The sequence below is a fragment of the Vigna angularis genome, chromosome 10 (assembly GCF_016808095.1).
Source record: "Vigna angularis cultivar LongXiaoDou No.4 chromosome 10, ASM1680809v1, whole genome shotgun sequence".
Lineage (NCBI taxonomy): Eukaryota > Viridiplantae > Streptophyta > Magnoliopsida > Fabales > Fabaceae > Vigna > Vigna angularis.
Window position 1 is genome coordinate 5,860,607 of NC_068979.1, and position 17,620 is coordinate 5,878,226.

At 29.6% G+C, this 17,620-nt stretch overlaps 1 protein-coding gene across 1 annotated transcript; it reads right to left on the reverse strand.

The window, feature by feature from the left end:
- Positions 1–2,158: 2,158 nt before the first annotated feature.
- Positions 2,159–4,221, reverse strand: LOC108335116 (transcription factor HHO5). Its single transcript, XM_017571056.2, has 5 exons — positions 3,892–4,221; positions 3,631–3,803; positions 3,229–3,538; positions 2,903–2,979; positions 2,159–2,688 (listed from the first exon to the last, which is right to left on the reverse strand). The coding sequence occupies exons 1-5, from the start codon at positions 4,169–4,171 to the stop codon at positions 2,401–2,403; spliced, it is 1,128 nt and encodes a 375-aa protein (XP_017426545.1). The 5' UTR covers positions 4,172–4,221; the 3' UTR covers positions 2,159–2,400.
- Between the last annotated feature and the right edge of the window lie 13,399 nt (positions 4,222–17,620).

Consider the following 17,620-nt stretch of genomic DNA (forward strand, 5'->3'; position numbering starts at 1 on the left):
TTGGCGGAGATATTTTTGAGTTCATTCAATTTTTTTACATATTTTTTTTTAAAATAAATTAGTTGATAATTTTTATTATAATGTTAAATAATATATAAATCATTTTAACTTATATGTCGATGATATTGTGTACCTTATGACCGGACGACCAACCACAACAAAGAGGGGCGGCCAGCCTCACTTGCTTCAACCTTCAATTAGTTCGCAACGAAAACAAATGTCATCTGGCCACGCATGAGTGGAGGTTGAACGGCCTATTCCAGTAGCAAAGTACCTCTTAAGAGAAGCTAAGAATCGAGATTAAGGGTAAGTATCAATCAGTATAATGAGTCGAGATTTGGTCGTGATTAGAATTTCACTAATCTTAGATACATCTCAAAAACTATAAATAGAAGTCAAAGGTAAGAGGTAGGTGATTATATTTATTGTGAACTTAAGACTTTGTTTTGATCCCGTTCATATTAATTACTGACTTGAGCATCAGAGTACCTTTAGTAGGTACCCCTGATCGGTTTGGAGAGCTGACGAAGGAAGATTTGGACTTAGAAGGAATACAGGTACTCGTGTGGCTAAGGAGTAAATGCGTGAAGGTGTGTTTTGTGGAGTTACTTGACCCTAGCTACGAAACATATTATATTATTGATTATAAGATTGTGTAGCTTCTCTCAATTGATAAAAACATGTATTCTTGTTTCAGCGCAAAACTTTTTAATAATAGGGTTGTTTTTAATCTTCTCTTTCTAACGATTTTTTGTTTGTTAATTTTTTTAAAAATAATTTTTATAAATATTTTGACTTGACAATTTTTTTATAAATCAAGAAAATATTGAGAATAGTAGTTGGTAAGTGGTGGTGTTGATGCAGGTTTTCCTATGTGTCAGGGATATATATTCATGCGATCAAGTTGAGGCATGAAGAGAAGAGATGTAGTGGATATTGTGCATAACAAAGAAATAGAAAGAATTGGGTCTTCTGTCGCGCACAAAGGAGCAGAGGAGAGAGAAAAAATAATGCAGACTTCTTTGTCATGTCATCACAGAGTTAACTTTATTTTTACAAAATTAACGGAATAGACTTGATTGGTGCAAATTATACAGAATGAGAACGAAATTGAGACTTTTTTAAAAGTGGAGACAAAGTTAAAACTTATAAGTGAATCTATAAACTAAATAAATAATTAAACCTTTAAATAAATAAACCAAAGTCATTAATACAAACAAATATATAAATTTTCCATGATAATAATTAGCTCTGATTATTCTTGTTTTCTTGTGTAACTCCAGGATTATAAAAATAATTTCCAAAAAATTATAATGACTACAAAATAAAAAAAAAATTAATTGTAGGAAAAAACATTACCTCAAATTGAAGGAATAAAAATATATTTAAGTACGTACGCATTTACTATTATCCAAAACTTTGAATTAATGATAGTAAAATAGTTTTTCATTATCAGAAGGTATTATGAAATAAAATATTCCCTCCGCTCTCGGCATTTGGTGTGTTCTGTTCTGTTAGATGGAATTTTTTTCTTCAGTTTATGAAGCAGATTAGTGATGCATATTAGACATAGTTCTCAAATCTGGTATGATGGAAGTATCATTTTTCAAAGCTACATATGAGGATAGATGCTGATGAAAGAAGAACCGCAGCTATTCTTACCCGAAAAAGAGTCTTGTTCAGCCTATCAATCTGAAGAAAATCTGTTGATACGCGATAGTACGATACGATGAAAAAAGCAAGCAAAAGGAAAATAGAAATTGACGGTGAAGATTTATCGTACGCACGTTTGTGAGAGACAATTTTAAGCGAGAGAATAAGATGGCTGAAAGAATACCACTAACTAAATGAATGTATGAAAAAGCTATCATTGAATATTGACAACTGATACGGTGTTGGAAAAATCCTGACACTTTATGTCAACCTTAATAAGATCCAGCCAAAATGCTGAAAAACACGTCTACTTAAGATCGGGCAAGTGTGTCCATCAATATTCTCATGCGATCAACATTGATTTAACACTTTATTGTTAATGATGCGAAAAGCTAGCACATAATCTTGTGCCCGTGTTCAACATATCCTGAAGTAAACCTTTCTGTCATTTGCATAAAATTTAACATGAAAAAACCAGCCCCCAAAGCACAAAGCATGAATGAGGTTTGATCTATGAAAATTGCCCATTAAAATTAAAGCTCCATACAAACTATACCGAGTTTTAAAGAAGAAAAAGAAACTTGAAAAATCTGCAAAAAAACCTCATTGGCTCTCTACCAAACAGTTTAAAATAATGGTAGGATAAAGTTGATCCCTATTGTTCTATGTGTTAGATCTATTATTCTTATGTTGTCAAATTCAGGGTCTTCATCGTCTATGTATTTTATTCTCATTATCTGCAAAATTTTAGAGGCTCTGGTTATCAGCTTCAAGGTGCTGGTGCAGCCCTCCTTTCCAATTCCTGCAATCTGATTGCTCATCTTCTGCATCCACACTGTTCCGTCCAGGGCTTGAGATACCCTTAGCAGACCCTCCTCCTCCTAGCAGGAGAGGTGTCAGAGGACCTTGAGGAGAACCAGACTGTGACAAGTTTCCCTTTGATTTATCCCCACATTCATCTTGTCCCATCCATGACCCATTATCAGCCTGCCCAACTGATGAAACTGGGAATCTCCTAACATGAAGCCTGTATTTCTGCAAAACCATAGTTCCACATAAGTTCTTGACAAGAAGCAGTAAATAACTAGCTGTGATAATTAACAATCATGGATTGTCTCTTTATGTGAATCTAGAGCAGACGGTACAGACTAATTCCTCATACTGCGATTCATCTAAGGGAATACATATTATTTAACCTTGGGTGGATTAACATGTTCAAATACCAAAAAGAAAATCAAGAAACACTCACTTGCAAATGGCTTTTCACTTCATCATTTGTCAGGCTATCCACCTGCATCAGTTCTCTAATCTGTTTAGGGGTGGCCACTGCAAAACAAAATAAACCTATTAGCTAAACATTAATCTCACACCGAACTAGACCCTAAGTTTCAATTTTGAGATGGGTCAAGCAAGGAATTCTCTTTAACATTTTAAATTGCAAACAAATTGATGTAGTCACAATTGTGATCTCAATCACACCAAAACCCTTTTGCAATCAAAATCAGACAATTTTTTAAAAACGTTGAAAGGACCATCCCCACCCAATTCATAACATAAAGAATCGATTAGACCTACCTTGTGCTCCACCAAGTTGTTGAAGAGCATCCACAAAACGCCGGTGCAGCTCCGGTGACCAGCACCGCCGCTGTTTCCTTGAATTCTGCTGCATATGTTGCGGCGGTTGGGGCTGGCTCTGTACCTCAACACGAAGCAAAGAAGAGCCAGAACTAGTATCTCCACATACACTCTTGGAATTGCTATGACTCAGTTCAGATGCGTGACCCATCAAACTAAAGCTCGGAATTTGTGAACTCTCCTTCCTCGGGGCACACCAATTCCCATTAATTGGATTCTGTGGCACAGACCTGTCACCGTCCTCATTCGTCTGCCATTGAAAGAAAAAAAAAACTTCTAGCCTCAATTCTGCATATATAAAAATAGAGAAAATTCCAGAATTTGAAATTGACTTAGAATTACCGATTTGATTTTCTGAGTGCTCCAAAGCTGAGCTGAACTCATCCAATTCTTCTTCTCACATTTTTCATTTTCGCTTCCCCCAGAATTGGTTTTCGGTGGCACAAACTGTTCATTGGTAGGCGGATCTTGCAGTACTGAACACTTTACTTTTTCCTCCTTCAATCTGGCGATAGCTGCATGCCCAGAGAACCGTGGTGAAAAAAAGAAATGCACAGCGACGATAAGATAAAAATAACAACAATAAAAGGTACAAGCACACACCATCGTTTAGGAGGAGCATACAGAGAGGAAGCTCGCGTTTGAAGGCCTCAACTTTCCTCAATTCGTCCTCCAACCTCTGCACGAAGCCGTCGAGCGTGGCAACTTTGTCGGTCTTGTCTCTGTTGCCAGAAACATCGGCAAAAAAGAGGGAAATGGGTTTGGGAACAAAGCCCAAACTCAAGTCCAAGCTGAGCTCCATGAAAGCGCTGGAATGTTGTTGAGTGGAATTGGGTGATTTTCTGTGAGCGAGAGTATGCTCCCACAAATCACAAACTACCATACCATACCCTGATTTGAGATGATAACGAAGGAAGGTGTAAAGAAGAAGAGGATAGAGATTCATTTATATATAAGGAAAGGGAAATTGAGATTCAGGACAAAAAGATTCGGTGCCCGCATTCGGGTCGTCGCGTCTTTGTCCCACTCGGTAACTCCACCGTGTCTGCCTCACTTACTCCTCTCCAAAATTAATTACTTTTCTCATTTTCTTTATCTAAATTATTAACTTATTCTCTTTTACTACAATGAATGAAGTTTTAATCTTTTCTAAAAAAATATGAATTGACTGTGTTTATAATTTTCAAAGGAACATTAATTTTTTATTTTTACTTTGTCATCAAGTTAATCATTTTCTCAATAAAGATAACAATGTACTTATTGACAAATATAATTATTTAATAAAATTAATTAAAAAATCATATTTGTTCTTTTTCTTCTTAATTAATGTTAGAATAAACCTTATATTATAATAATTATAAAATACAGGCAGCATAATTTTATTGGTATACAACTACATACAAATGGTATAGTGTTTACACAATATTTATATATATGTAATTAATTAATACTATTTAATGTTTTGCTATAAAGACAACTTTTAATTTATGAAAATATGAATTTGGGGGGTGTACTTGTTTTCTATGCTTTAATACGTGATTTTAGTGACATTTTTAAGGAGTGTTTTTTTAGGAATGTTTTCTCTGTGGTATTTCTCAAAATTTGTTTCTATATAAACAAGGCGATAGTATAAATTCTTTAATTAATTTTTTTAACTATAGTAAAAATAGAGTGTCAGTATTATCAAATCATTTAATGTAATAAATGATGTGACAAAATTATTAAGTTGATAGATATTGAAAAAGTATTCATGATCTATAAAACAAATTCTAATAATAGTTTGGAAAATCATAACTTTTAGAATGCATGAATTTTAAATGTGAAAACAAAAAACATCGTATTAAATATTCTTTGGAATTTAAAGATTATATATTATCAACGAAAAATAGTTTTATAGAATTTTAAGATAATTTTAAAAATATGTGCTGTGTGTAATGTGGGAATCTTTGGATTCCGTACTCAACGCGGCGAAAATGTGAAAAAAACATTAATTAATTGGCAGTGTGAACTTGTGTTGTGGGCTGGTCTCATGCTTTTTACCAAGATTCTTTGTTTGGATGGCTACCACAGTTGTGTTATGGTGTGGTTGACCTGACACATATCTGCAACATTATCAAAAGTGGTAGGGGCATTCCGGTCTTTCAGCTTCCGCCACTATATTTTCTATTTTTTTTCTAAATTATTTCGTTCGTCCATTTCAGATAACGCCACTCATACTTTTACCGCACCTAATGTTTGACAATTATTTTTTTTTCGCATTCCAGATCAAATAGTAAAGCTCATAATTTAATTAATCACCATATTATCTGAATTCTACAGGATTATCCTTATTTAAAATGCAATTATTTGTTTTTACTTCAATTAGTTATATTTTTTTAAAATATTATTCCTTAAAACAGCATGTATATAAAATAAAAGAGAATTATTTGTAGTACAGCAAGACTGAAAAACATTTTATATATGATCTTATTAAGTAATAAAAAAGTAATTAAAATTTACTAATATCTAAAAGCAATCACTGAGAAGTTTTTTCTAGTCTATATTCAAAACCGTAATTGAATAACTTACTTTATCTGTTTTCTTCAGTCACATTTGTTAGTGTTGCTTTTAATTATAAAAAACATAGACTTATTTTTTAGATACAATAAATTAATGGAACATTATATAAATAATTAAAACTATTTTAACATATGACGTGACGTGCATCCTTTGAATGAATATCAAAATAGTCAAATTAAATGTTCGGTTGCCAAACAATATTGCTTGACAAAGGTCCTTTACTTGAAATTATTATATGATAGGATCAAATTAACAACTAATCATAGTCAGATAATATTAAAAATTAAAAGCAAATTTTTTTAATTGTAGATAAAGTAAACAACAATGTTTTTTAAATACCTCAAATCAATGCTCACTACTTTTATAGAAATTTAAAATATGTTTATGTTTTAGTATATTGAACTTAATGTTTTTTATACCAATTAATATATTGTATTTTTAAGTGGATTTTAAAAAGCGTGCTTGAATTGTAGTTTGAGGTTCTTCAGCCATATAATTTCACTTTTCTGTATAATAAATGAAGAAGTACATTCATGGGTGATTATAATAACCCGAATAAGAAAATTACTACATCATAAGCTGATTTTACAATAATTAATTATTCAAAAATAGTTTTAAAAAGTATGCGCATATGACATGTTAATACTATTATCATGACTTGTGAAGAAAAGAAACACTTTCAAGGATTGAAATCAATTTTAATCTAACGTAATCAATTTATTATTTGTAATAAAAATTTTATTTTAAAATATTAGTTATATTTATTTATTTCATAATTTATTATACCATTCTAAAATGTCTAAAAGTTTTAAACAAAATCGTTGTCTCAAATGAGATGTGTTCCTGCTGAAATCTGAAATGAGACGAGGATAACCGTTTGGAGAGTTTTTGTATCTGCCGAACATTCTTTGTTCTATAACCGACCAATGTAGGAATAATCTGTAGAATACACTCCAACGCTGAAGTCAGAATTTTTTTTCCTGTAAACTTTTTGTAATTCAATATTGAATAAAAAGTCTATTTACCTCGAAACTAAACATATTTATAGAGTTAAAAAATTTTACCAACTAATTTATCTCTTAATGATCATTAATACAAACATTAAGTCGTTGTAATATTAATTATGTCTTAACTCTGCTCAACAGTTGTCGAGACCGACAGGTCATGAGATGCTTTCCTGACATGTCAACTGCTCGATCATTTCCAACTATCTTGTCACCTTACCCGGTAAGCTATAAGCTCATAGTAAGATGGAAATATATACAAGCATTTTAATTATACTAATTTGAAATGGAATATTAACTCAAAATGTAGATGGTTAATAGTAAATACTCAACATTATTATTTTATACCTTTCCAGTAACACATGAAATCCTTGTTAAAATTATTTTGATTTCATCGCTCCACCCAATGGAAATTGTCAAAATCTATTAACATAATATAAAAACACTGGTAAGAATATCTCTATATAAAGCTATTTAATAATGATTATCAATCTTAATTGTAAACGTCATTAATTAGTTCATGGATTAAAATGGAACATCTTTTTATAGATTAGTTACCTCCAAGTTTAAATTGAAGCAAAGTCACTTAGTTCTGTTCAAGCCCACCTTTTCATTATTTATCCTAGGTTTTAGACCTTATATAAAATACGATTCTTTATGTTTTGGCATATTTTATTCGTATTGATATAACATGTTTAATCAGTGGATGTTGATTTATATTTCACTTTATTTTTATTTCTAAATTAAAATTAGTAGGAATGGACATGCATTGCATTTTTAAATATTCAATCCAGATTTAGTTTACATTAAATTAATTAGATTAAGATTTAGATCCAAATCCATTTTTATTGCAAAAATTAGTTTGGATTTTTTAAAATTTAGATTAAATATTTCAATTAAGATTTAAATTTAAATTCAAATATTTGGATCAATTTCAAAATTCAAAATCATTTTTTTAATATAAAAAAATTAAAATGAATTTCGACAAATGTTAATTTGGTTGAACTCAATTGAAGTTTAATCCGATTTTGATAGTTCTTATTAGAGTGAATTTGATCAAATTTGTATCCAATTCGATCAAATCGTGTCATCCTTTAATTAGGTATATACTCCTCAATTTTCAACTCAAACGGATTCAAATTAATTAATTTAATTTTGAATTTGGATTGATTTATCTTGGCTTTTGATCTAGACTGATTCGTGTTAGTTTTCCGTTTAAATCAATACATATTGATCTTTAGTACAATCCAATTAAAAAGTTTAGATTAAAAATTTGAATTGAATATTTAATTTTTCACATTTGAAAATATGAATTCGAAAAACGATATCCAATAAAAAGAATTATAAATTGTAGATCACATTGAAATAAAATAGATTTTAAGTGGATTGAAATTTTAAACATATTGGATTCTAACAAAAGTGAATTTTTTTGCCCACCCTAAAAAAATTGTTAGTAATATTCCCTGGGACCCGTTCAAACTTTATATACCATAAACAGGAATAACTTACCTTCTAATAACATTTGAAGCAGTTCAAACTCGACAGACAAAATAAGAAACCAAGTATTTCTACATTGACACGAAAGCCGTAAACAATTTTACAAACATAATTGAGTAGGATAATTGCCAAAAGAAATGAAAAAGCAGGAGCATGATATGTGTGTCACGTGCAAGATTCTTGTAACGTTTTAAATTTTGATGTTTATCATCAAGATGATGATTGATGGGGTATTGGAGTATTTGCTTTCTTCTCTCTCTTTGTCCATACACAGACCTAATGAACGACCCAAACCTAAAGTGGTCCTTCATTTGTTGTGCTTACTGTATCTTCCAAATGAGAATCTGGCAAACGGTTGTCACCTCCAACGCGATAACAACACGTGTCTCGGAATAACTTTTCTCGAACGGTGATATTCTTCTTCTGCGGTTCTGTTCCTCCACTACTACCATTCGTTCGTGGTTTCTACATTTTTCCATTTTTTTCAAACGTCAGATGCCAACACTTGGGATTCCTTTTCTAGTTTCGATTCTTTGGTTTCAGCGTCTAAGCGTTTTCAAGAGCATCTCATCATTCCTCACATGCCAAATATTGGTTAAAAAAATAGATTTACCTCTGTGCACACTTCACCAATTCTATTCTTTTTTATTTTTTCCTACAATTGAAAATCAATGACTGATTTGGCACAATAATTTTGCCATTAACTCATATAGTTTATCTCCCATGAAAGACTTGTCTGTTTATAGCATATTGTTTATTAAACTCACTTTTTTCTCTAAAGTGATGAAAAATAACTGTAGAACATGGAAGACATCTTAGTGTTTTTTTTTTCACTCAGTAAGTCATTGTTTTATGGGTGTACAACTGTTGGAAGTGATAAATAAAGATAAATATTGAGTACGTATATTTAAAACACTCTTTTGAGTATACATTTAATGAATCTATATGTTGGTTTTGTCATTTTTTATTCGATCAATTTCAACTAAAAAAAAATAGTGTCCCAAAAGTCATTGATCTTGCAAGTATATATGAAAAGTAGAGTTGTCAAAAATGGGTCAAAATCCGAGGACCAACCCGACCCATCACGGATTTGAACATGGTTGAATTTAAAAAATATTTTTTTTATGCGGGTTAAATTTCAATCCGGCTCATTTAAATCCAGTTCATGCGGGTTGAACCTGTGGTGGTTGGGTTGGCCCACTAACCCACCTATCTAATTTTATTTTATTAAATTTTAATTTTAATTTTATAAAAAAATATTTATTATTTTATTTTTGCTTGAAAAAATTATTTAAGTTCCTTATTTTAAAAATTAATTAAACATGTTGGGAGTGAAATTTGTTTAGATTTTCAATTATAAAAAAATTGTAATTTTTTTTATTTAAAAAAAATTGTAATTAAATGAGCCAATAAACCAACTTGTGATGAGTCGGGTCAGGTTCAAATTTTTCTGACTCGATAATAAATGAGTCGGGTTGGGTTGACTCACTAAGTGACCAACCCGTGGTGAACCAGACCGAGTCAAACCGAATGACCCGTTTTGACAACTTATGTAAAAAGAAACCCAAAATATATAGATTGTCGCATGTATTGAGTTATATTAAAAACCAGTTAAATTTTGTTTATAATTGATTTCTCAAAAAGTAATGTGTTAGAGGGACAGTGTCTTTCCAGTGTTCTTTCTAAATAAATTTTGTTAATACATTTTCATTTATAACATTCATTAAGAAATTTAAAATAAGTTTTTATTGAATCTTTAATATTTTGTTGAGTTTTTATTTTCATATAATTTTTAATCAAATACATTATTTATAACACACTTCTTATTTGACTGCGTTAGAAAGTTACAAGAGAACTTTGTTAAATAAGATGCGAGATTCGCCCAATTTTGTAATCTTTAATAAATTTCAATTACTAAGAAGTAATGTGTTCAAAGAGTGTGTTAGAAAGTCTCTTATTCACACTTCTTTAAAGTATTCTACTTTTTATATAACATTTTAGCATGGTATTATATATATATATATATATATATATATATATATATATATATATATATAATTATAATATAATATGTTGTTGTTGAAAATACTTTTTTATACTAAGTAATAATTATTATATTAATTTTTGAAATGATTATTGGTTTTCACATTTGCATATTTAAATTGGTTATAATTTTTTATTTTGATAGAGTAACTTTGTTATTCGTTTAGCCTGTATATAGATACTCATTAAAACTTTCATTCTTTTGCCGTTAATTTATATGATTTTTCTTCTTTAATGATTACTAAGGATAAGAATGTGCATAATTGGATTTGAGTGATACTAATATGTTTTATTAAAAAGTTACAAAAAAGTGTTACACTTCTAATATGAAATGTGTAGATTGAGAAAACTTAATTTAATTGGATGAGATGTCACCCGTTAAAACTTTGGAAATTGTTGTATGATCACTTATCTATTGATTTGGAGGTTAAAAAAGAGTGTTATGGTCTGTGTTATTTATATGGTAATAATGTTGAATCTTTCTCTAATTTGTTTTTTATATTATTTATATACGATTTTGGGTTGCAGTTTTTTTCTTTGGATTTGGTTGTTCAATTTATTAAGTCTCTTTGTACTCATAATAGATTTCATAATTCAATTGTGTTTCTTTCTGTCATTTTTCAAATTAAATAGTTAATGCGTAAGGTTGAGAATAACTAAGAAACATATGAGTAGTATTATCTCTGATTTTTTTTTAATTTTTCAATATTCAAACTAGTGAAGGTGTATGATTTCTTTTATGGACATAATCTTTTAATTGACTAAAGGTGAATATTGATGTTGCAACTAGGGGTTGTTCTAGTTTTGCTTCATGTGTTGGTATTTTTAAGTGAAATCAAGGTGAATATGTGAGTAATTTTTCAACTTTTAAGGGCATAAACATTTATTTATTTTAAGTTTATGGGAACTATTTATGTTTTGGAACATGTTTGGAGAGAAAACTTTCAAAGGTTTTGGCTGGTAGTTTTGTTTTAGTTTCTCAAAGTTTTTTTAGATCAAGTGATTTTTTGGAATAGAAAGAAAAGACATTGGTGCATTACTGCAACAAAGAATTTTGACACCAGTTATTTTTGACATAGCACTCAGTCCCGAACCAAAGCATATCAAAACAAACTAAAAAATAAAAGTCTTTTGACTTCGATTCTAAATCAAAACATAAACTTTAACATTAAGTTTCACATCTCTCTAAAATTGAAATCCAAAACAATACAAAATTATATAAAAACAAAAAAATAGGTTTCTGAAAAATAATCCAAACCTATTTTACTGTATATTTCGATTCCTTATGCCTATCGTGGTATTTAAAAAAATATATACTGTTTCTACTGAAATGGAACAAGGATAACGCCTGCTACTTCTGCTTGAGAGTGCTCCAACTTCCACTATCTTCAACCGATCAGTCCTCCGTACTTCAGTCTCCACACTTAGATTTCTCCTTGCAAACCTCAAACAGGGGGTGACCTGCAGAAAACACTCCAACGCTCAAGTCAGAATTTATCTCCGCAAGTCTATCAATAATTAGTCAGAGTTCTCTTATCTCTTAATGAGAATCAGTGCAAACCTTAACCGCTTCACTGTGACCGTTATATCATTAATTATGTGTTTATAATGACATTCAAAGATCGTCTTGAGCAAACAGCTACAAGAGGTTCTTCAACAAATATTACGTCGATGATCGATCCAGATCAAGTGACCCCGTTCGTACTAACGTGGTGAGCTTGACCGATCGGTCGCACTGACTCTATGGTAACATATACTAAAATTTAATATCGCTTTATTAGTATCTTAACGCAACTAATTAACTTGGCACGTGAAACTCGTTTAATAATTGTTGCTGGTGGTTATTTTTTATTGTGATCTATAGATCGAATGGACAAAATCATTAAATAGATTATGCTTTTAATTGTCAAAAGGAGCTGTACTATGTTTTGCAATGGAGAGAAAAGAGGGGAGATTGTCGCAAGTTCAATTGTAACATCAAATTCAACCACTAAAAAATATTTTGTTTTGTACTTTAACCATCAAGATGACTCAAGGAAAAAAAATCTATTAAACGCTTTAAATTACTTTAAAAAAGATACTTCCTCGCTTCCATTTAAAATGTTACTCAAAGTTTCTAAGAAGACATAATATTTTCTACTTATAAAAAAATTAAAAATAAAATTTACACTTAATATCTAAAAAAATTAAGAGGTGTGAAATATTTATATGTAAAAATATTAATAAAAATATGATTAAATATAGTTTTAGTTTCTAAAATATTGAAATTTATTGTTATCACAAATTTTAATATATTTTCATTTTTTAATTTTAAAAATAATGGATAATGTCATTTTAAAATTTTTAACGTAATGACATTAATTTTATGAAACTTGTTAAATGACGTTTTTTAATATTATGTGAATTTCAACCTCTTAAATGATATAAATAATTTAAATATTATCTTAATATATAATATATATAAAAAATTTAATATATTTAAATTAAAATGATCATATCTATTTATTTTTAAAAATTAAGACTAAAATAGATTATAAGTTAAAATAGAAATAGCTTTTAATTTTTAAATTTAGAAATTAAAAAAAGCTATAATTTTTTTTTTTGGAAAACCCTGCGAAATGTTAGAGATAAGGATTGGAGAATGATGGAGTTGGTTGGTGTAGTTGATGTTGTGTAAGGACAAAACACAATGAAGACAATGCCACCTTGCCTTTTTGCTCTCATATTCATTTCACCATATTCGTATTCATAGATGACAGAGGGGACGATGAAGGGGAGCCATTGCTTCTGCCTTCACTTTCTCCTATTTATATTATATTATTATCTTTTACTCATGATATTTGCGTGTTGATACTGGGAATTGTCTTATTAGGAAATAAAAATCTTGATAATCTCAATACTTGTTTTTGGTTCGTTGGGATTGGCATCGGTGAACGGTGATAAGACAGATTCTTTGTCCTGTGAAATAGATCCGGATAGATATGATGCTAAATCTGATTTCATGTAAGAGAGAGAGACTAGGGATATACATCATCATACCATCTAATCCACGATCCTTTCTAAATAAGTGAAAACATTATGTTATACAATAATATTAGACACGCCCTTCAAACTCAATTTTCAGATTACTTTGTTTTTTACTTCAATTTTAAATCAGTATCTATGACTTATTAACTCTTAAGGAAATATTATAAATATACATAAAAATTTAGAATTCACTTACATATTTATAACTTATACCAAAATCTAAGAAATTACATGCATATCTTTAATCTTCACAAACATTTGAAAATACGCATTCATATTTTTTTATCTTGCAAATGTCTAAAGAATTAATACATTTTTTTAAAATATTCATATTGAGTAATACTCGTTACAAATTAATACCTTACTCATGTGTTAGTAAGTAATAATAATAATTTGATGTAGTCAAAATAGTTTAGTCTATCTATCTCATAAAACCTAACGTGAAAACCTTATTTTAACATCAACTTATTATTGTTAGATTGAATCTTTATTATTATTCCAAAATCTATAGTTTGTAATTAAGTGCACAATTGTTTTCTACTTAAAAATATACATTTAATAATAGTCTCATTACAAATTATATATATATTTTTATTGTTGTTCGATCTATTTAACATATATGTCACAAGATAATTATGTAACTTAAAATAATATTCTCTAAACAATTATCTACCAAAGTAAAATAACTCCTTAAAAGTGTAACCTTAAAATGTCACAAGTTAATACTTGAAATTAGAACTCTCAAAACGGATCACTCGATCCGACCCGACCCATCACAGGTTGATCATTTAGTGAGCCAATCCAACCCGACTCATTTATTAGCGAGTCAGAAAAATTTGAATCTGGCCCAACCCACCACAGGTTGGTAGGTAAACGGGTTGGATGACAATTTTTTTTTAAATAAAAAAAATTACAAACTTTCTATAATTCAAATCTAAACAAATTTCACTCCAAAATTTCACTCCTAACATGGGTATTTAATTAATTTTGAAAATAAAGAACTTAAATAATTTTTTCAAACAAAAAAAATAATAAATATTTTTTATAAAATTAAAATTAAATTTTAATAAAGTAAAATTAGGTAGGTGGGTTGATGGACCAACCCAGTCCACCACGAGTTCAACCCGCATGACTTGCATAAAAAAAATACAATTTTTTTAAACTTAACCCGAATCCGTGGTGAGCTGGGTTAACCCGCGGGAATTGACCCATTTTGACAATTCTACTTGAAATGTAATATTTTTCTACTTAAAAGCGTAATAACTCCTTTCACCGATAAATACTTATACTTTCACCGATAAATACTTATACTTAGTATTTTTATCACAACAACAAGCTTGGATTACCATCTTATTATATTCACAACTTCAAATGATTTATTATAAAAAATCAAATCAAATAATATAAATGTTAAGACATTATCCGTTTAATTTTTTTTTATGACATTATAAAGAAGGTCTCATGAAATTCTAGATGTCATAGTATTAAATTATATATTTAGATTATATATCAATCACAATTGGTTAACTTTTAGTCTATCTACGATTCTTTAAAGTCATGCAACTAGAGTCTAAATATAAAGAGTTATATTAATCCTATAAAATTGATTCACATAACAATTGAAAGTTGATATAATTATCTAAAATTTTAATGTTACCAGTGTATGGTACAGAGGATCGGTCTATTCCTTGGTGAAACAGATTCAAATGTTGGGTGAGCTATTAAGTTATTAATGTTAGATCAGTGATTAAAGGGTGTTGCTCCCTCCACCATCAAAAGTGTTCCTGTACCTTCTCACTATTTTTTTTATTCCAAAAATACTCTACATCTCTCCACTATTTTCTTTTATTTCACACCTCCCTACTATATTCAACAATCTTTCTCTTTCTCTCTCCACATTAATAGAGCATTCACATGGCTCAGATTTAAACTTGTGATATATTGCAAAATTTTATTTACACTTTCCCTTAAATAAGTTTGATTCAATCTTATTTTCACTGTTCAATATATTTTTTTTCTTCAAATTACTTAATAAATGGTAAAACTTTGTTCTAAATTTCTAGAAAAATGTTTATATATATATATATATATGTGTGTGTGTGTGTGTGTGTGTGTATTTTTTACATTTCATATCTATAATTTTTAACATTATATTATATTTTAACTTACCGACATGTTTGACTCAAATTACTTGAATAAAGTATTTAATTTATTAGATAAATAATATAAAAATATTATTAAATACTTAAAATATAAAAGAAAAGTTATTTGTTAAAGATTTGAAATTTATTTAGTTCTTTCGTCATTATAAAGTTAGTATATAATAATAATAATAATAATATATTATTTACTATTAATATTATTATTTTTATTATTTTGTATTTGCATCTAACTTTTAAGTTTATAAAATGGAAGTGGTAGAAACACTATTGAAGTTTCCTCTGAATTTTATATTTTGCAATATATCACAAGTTTAAATCTAAGCCATATGAATGCTCCATTAATGCAGAGAGAGAAAGAAAAAGATTGTTGAGGATAGTGGGGAGGTGTAGGGTATTTTTGGAATAAAAGAAAATAGTGGGGAGGTGTAGAATATTTTTGGAATAAAAGAAAATAGTGGGAAGGTGCAGAAGCACTTGGGGTGGTGGAGGGAGCAACACCCGTGATTAAATTGTTAATGTTGGGTCAGTGATTAAGTTATTAATATTGGGTTAGTGCTTAAGTAATTGATGTTGGACCATAATTGGGTCAACATTCAAGATATGAGTGTTACTTCCTCCACCACCCCATATTCTCCCTCCACCTTTCCAATTTTTTCTAAATTTCAATCTTATCCTTTTTATTTTTACCTTCACCTATTTTACTTTTTATTTTTTAAAATCCTAATCCCCTTTCACTTTCACTCTTTCTCTCAGAGGCAAGCCCCCACCCCACTTTCATTTTTTCTCTTTCTTTTCAATTTTCACATCTGTTAACACTACTCTTCGTTTTCAACTTTTCTTCATTCTTTATTCTCGAAAGCTTAGTTACATTATATTGTATATGATTTGATCACTTTTGTCATATTTTTTAAAAAGTAATGGAAAGAAGTTGATAGTTTGAACAACAAATTTCATGTGGTAGTTCATCAACGTATGTGAATGTGAGGATTTCTCAATGTGGTGTAGATTCAATAAACTAGTTCTGATATTCAAAGTCACAGGATGTGATATATGGTGGTGACGTAGAGAAGGTGAAGGGGACTCGTGACACTGTTGGCGAAGAAGATTGTAGGGATTAATTAAATTATCTGTTAACGAATGTGAAAATTGAAAAGAAAAAGAGAAATTGGGGGTAGGAGTAGGGGCTTGCCTCTGATAGAAAGAGTGAAAGTGAAAGGGGATTAGAGTTTTAAAAAATAAAAAGTAAAATAGGTAAAGGTAAAAGTAAAAAGAGTAAGATTGAAATTTAGAAAAAATTGGGGAGGTGGAGGGAGAAGATGGGGTGGTGGAAGGAGTAACACTCTCAAGATATTGGTAATTGAGCAAATAAACAGTTAATAAATTAATAACAGAATAATTAAAGATATTGATTAAAATATTGATATTTGATTGCAGGTTAAGGAAGTTATTTATGAGTAACAAACCGGATTTAAAGGTAAGTTCATTTAATTGGACCTATGTCACTTTAGGATCCATGAAATAACTTATAAATAGAAGGTTGAGCCACGAAGGTAAGTAGGTCTAATTGAGTTCTGATACTTGATGGCAAGAAAAAGATCATTGATCAACGTCTGACTTAAGCGTCAGAGTGCCTTTTTGCAGGTAACATTCACCTAGTCTGGACTTGAAGTGCTTGAAGTAGGAGATTCAGAGGTCAAAGGATAGGAAGATCACAGTAGAAAAGATGTGTCTCTCGGTCCTATTAATTATATACAAAGACAATTAGTTTTCATAATTTGGTATAAAATAACACCCTAGAAAAATATTAAAAAAAATATCTAAAAATGAAAAACAATCTATAACATGTCTACTAACTTTTATAGGTGAATCTCTAATGCAAATATATACATATATGGACTTTCCACACTTTGAGAGTTCATTACATCTTAGTGATATGCATTAATAAGTCTTTCACGTATTGTGAAATTGATCGCATTCTCATAGACAATCTTCTTATGAAAATATCTACATAAGAGAGCTTTTCACTCTATGAGTGCAACC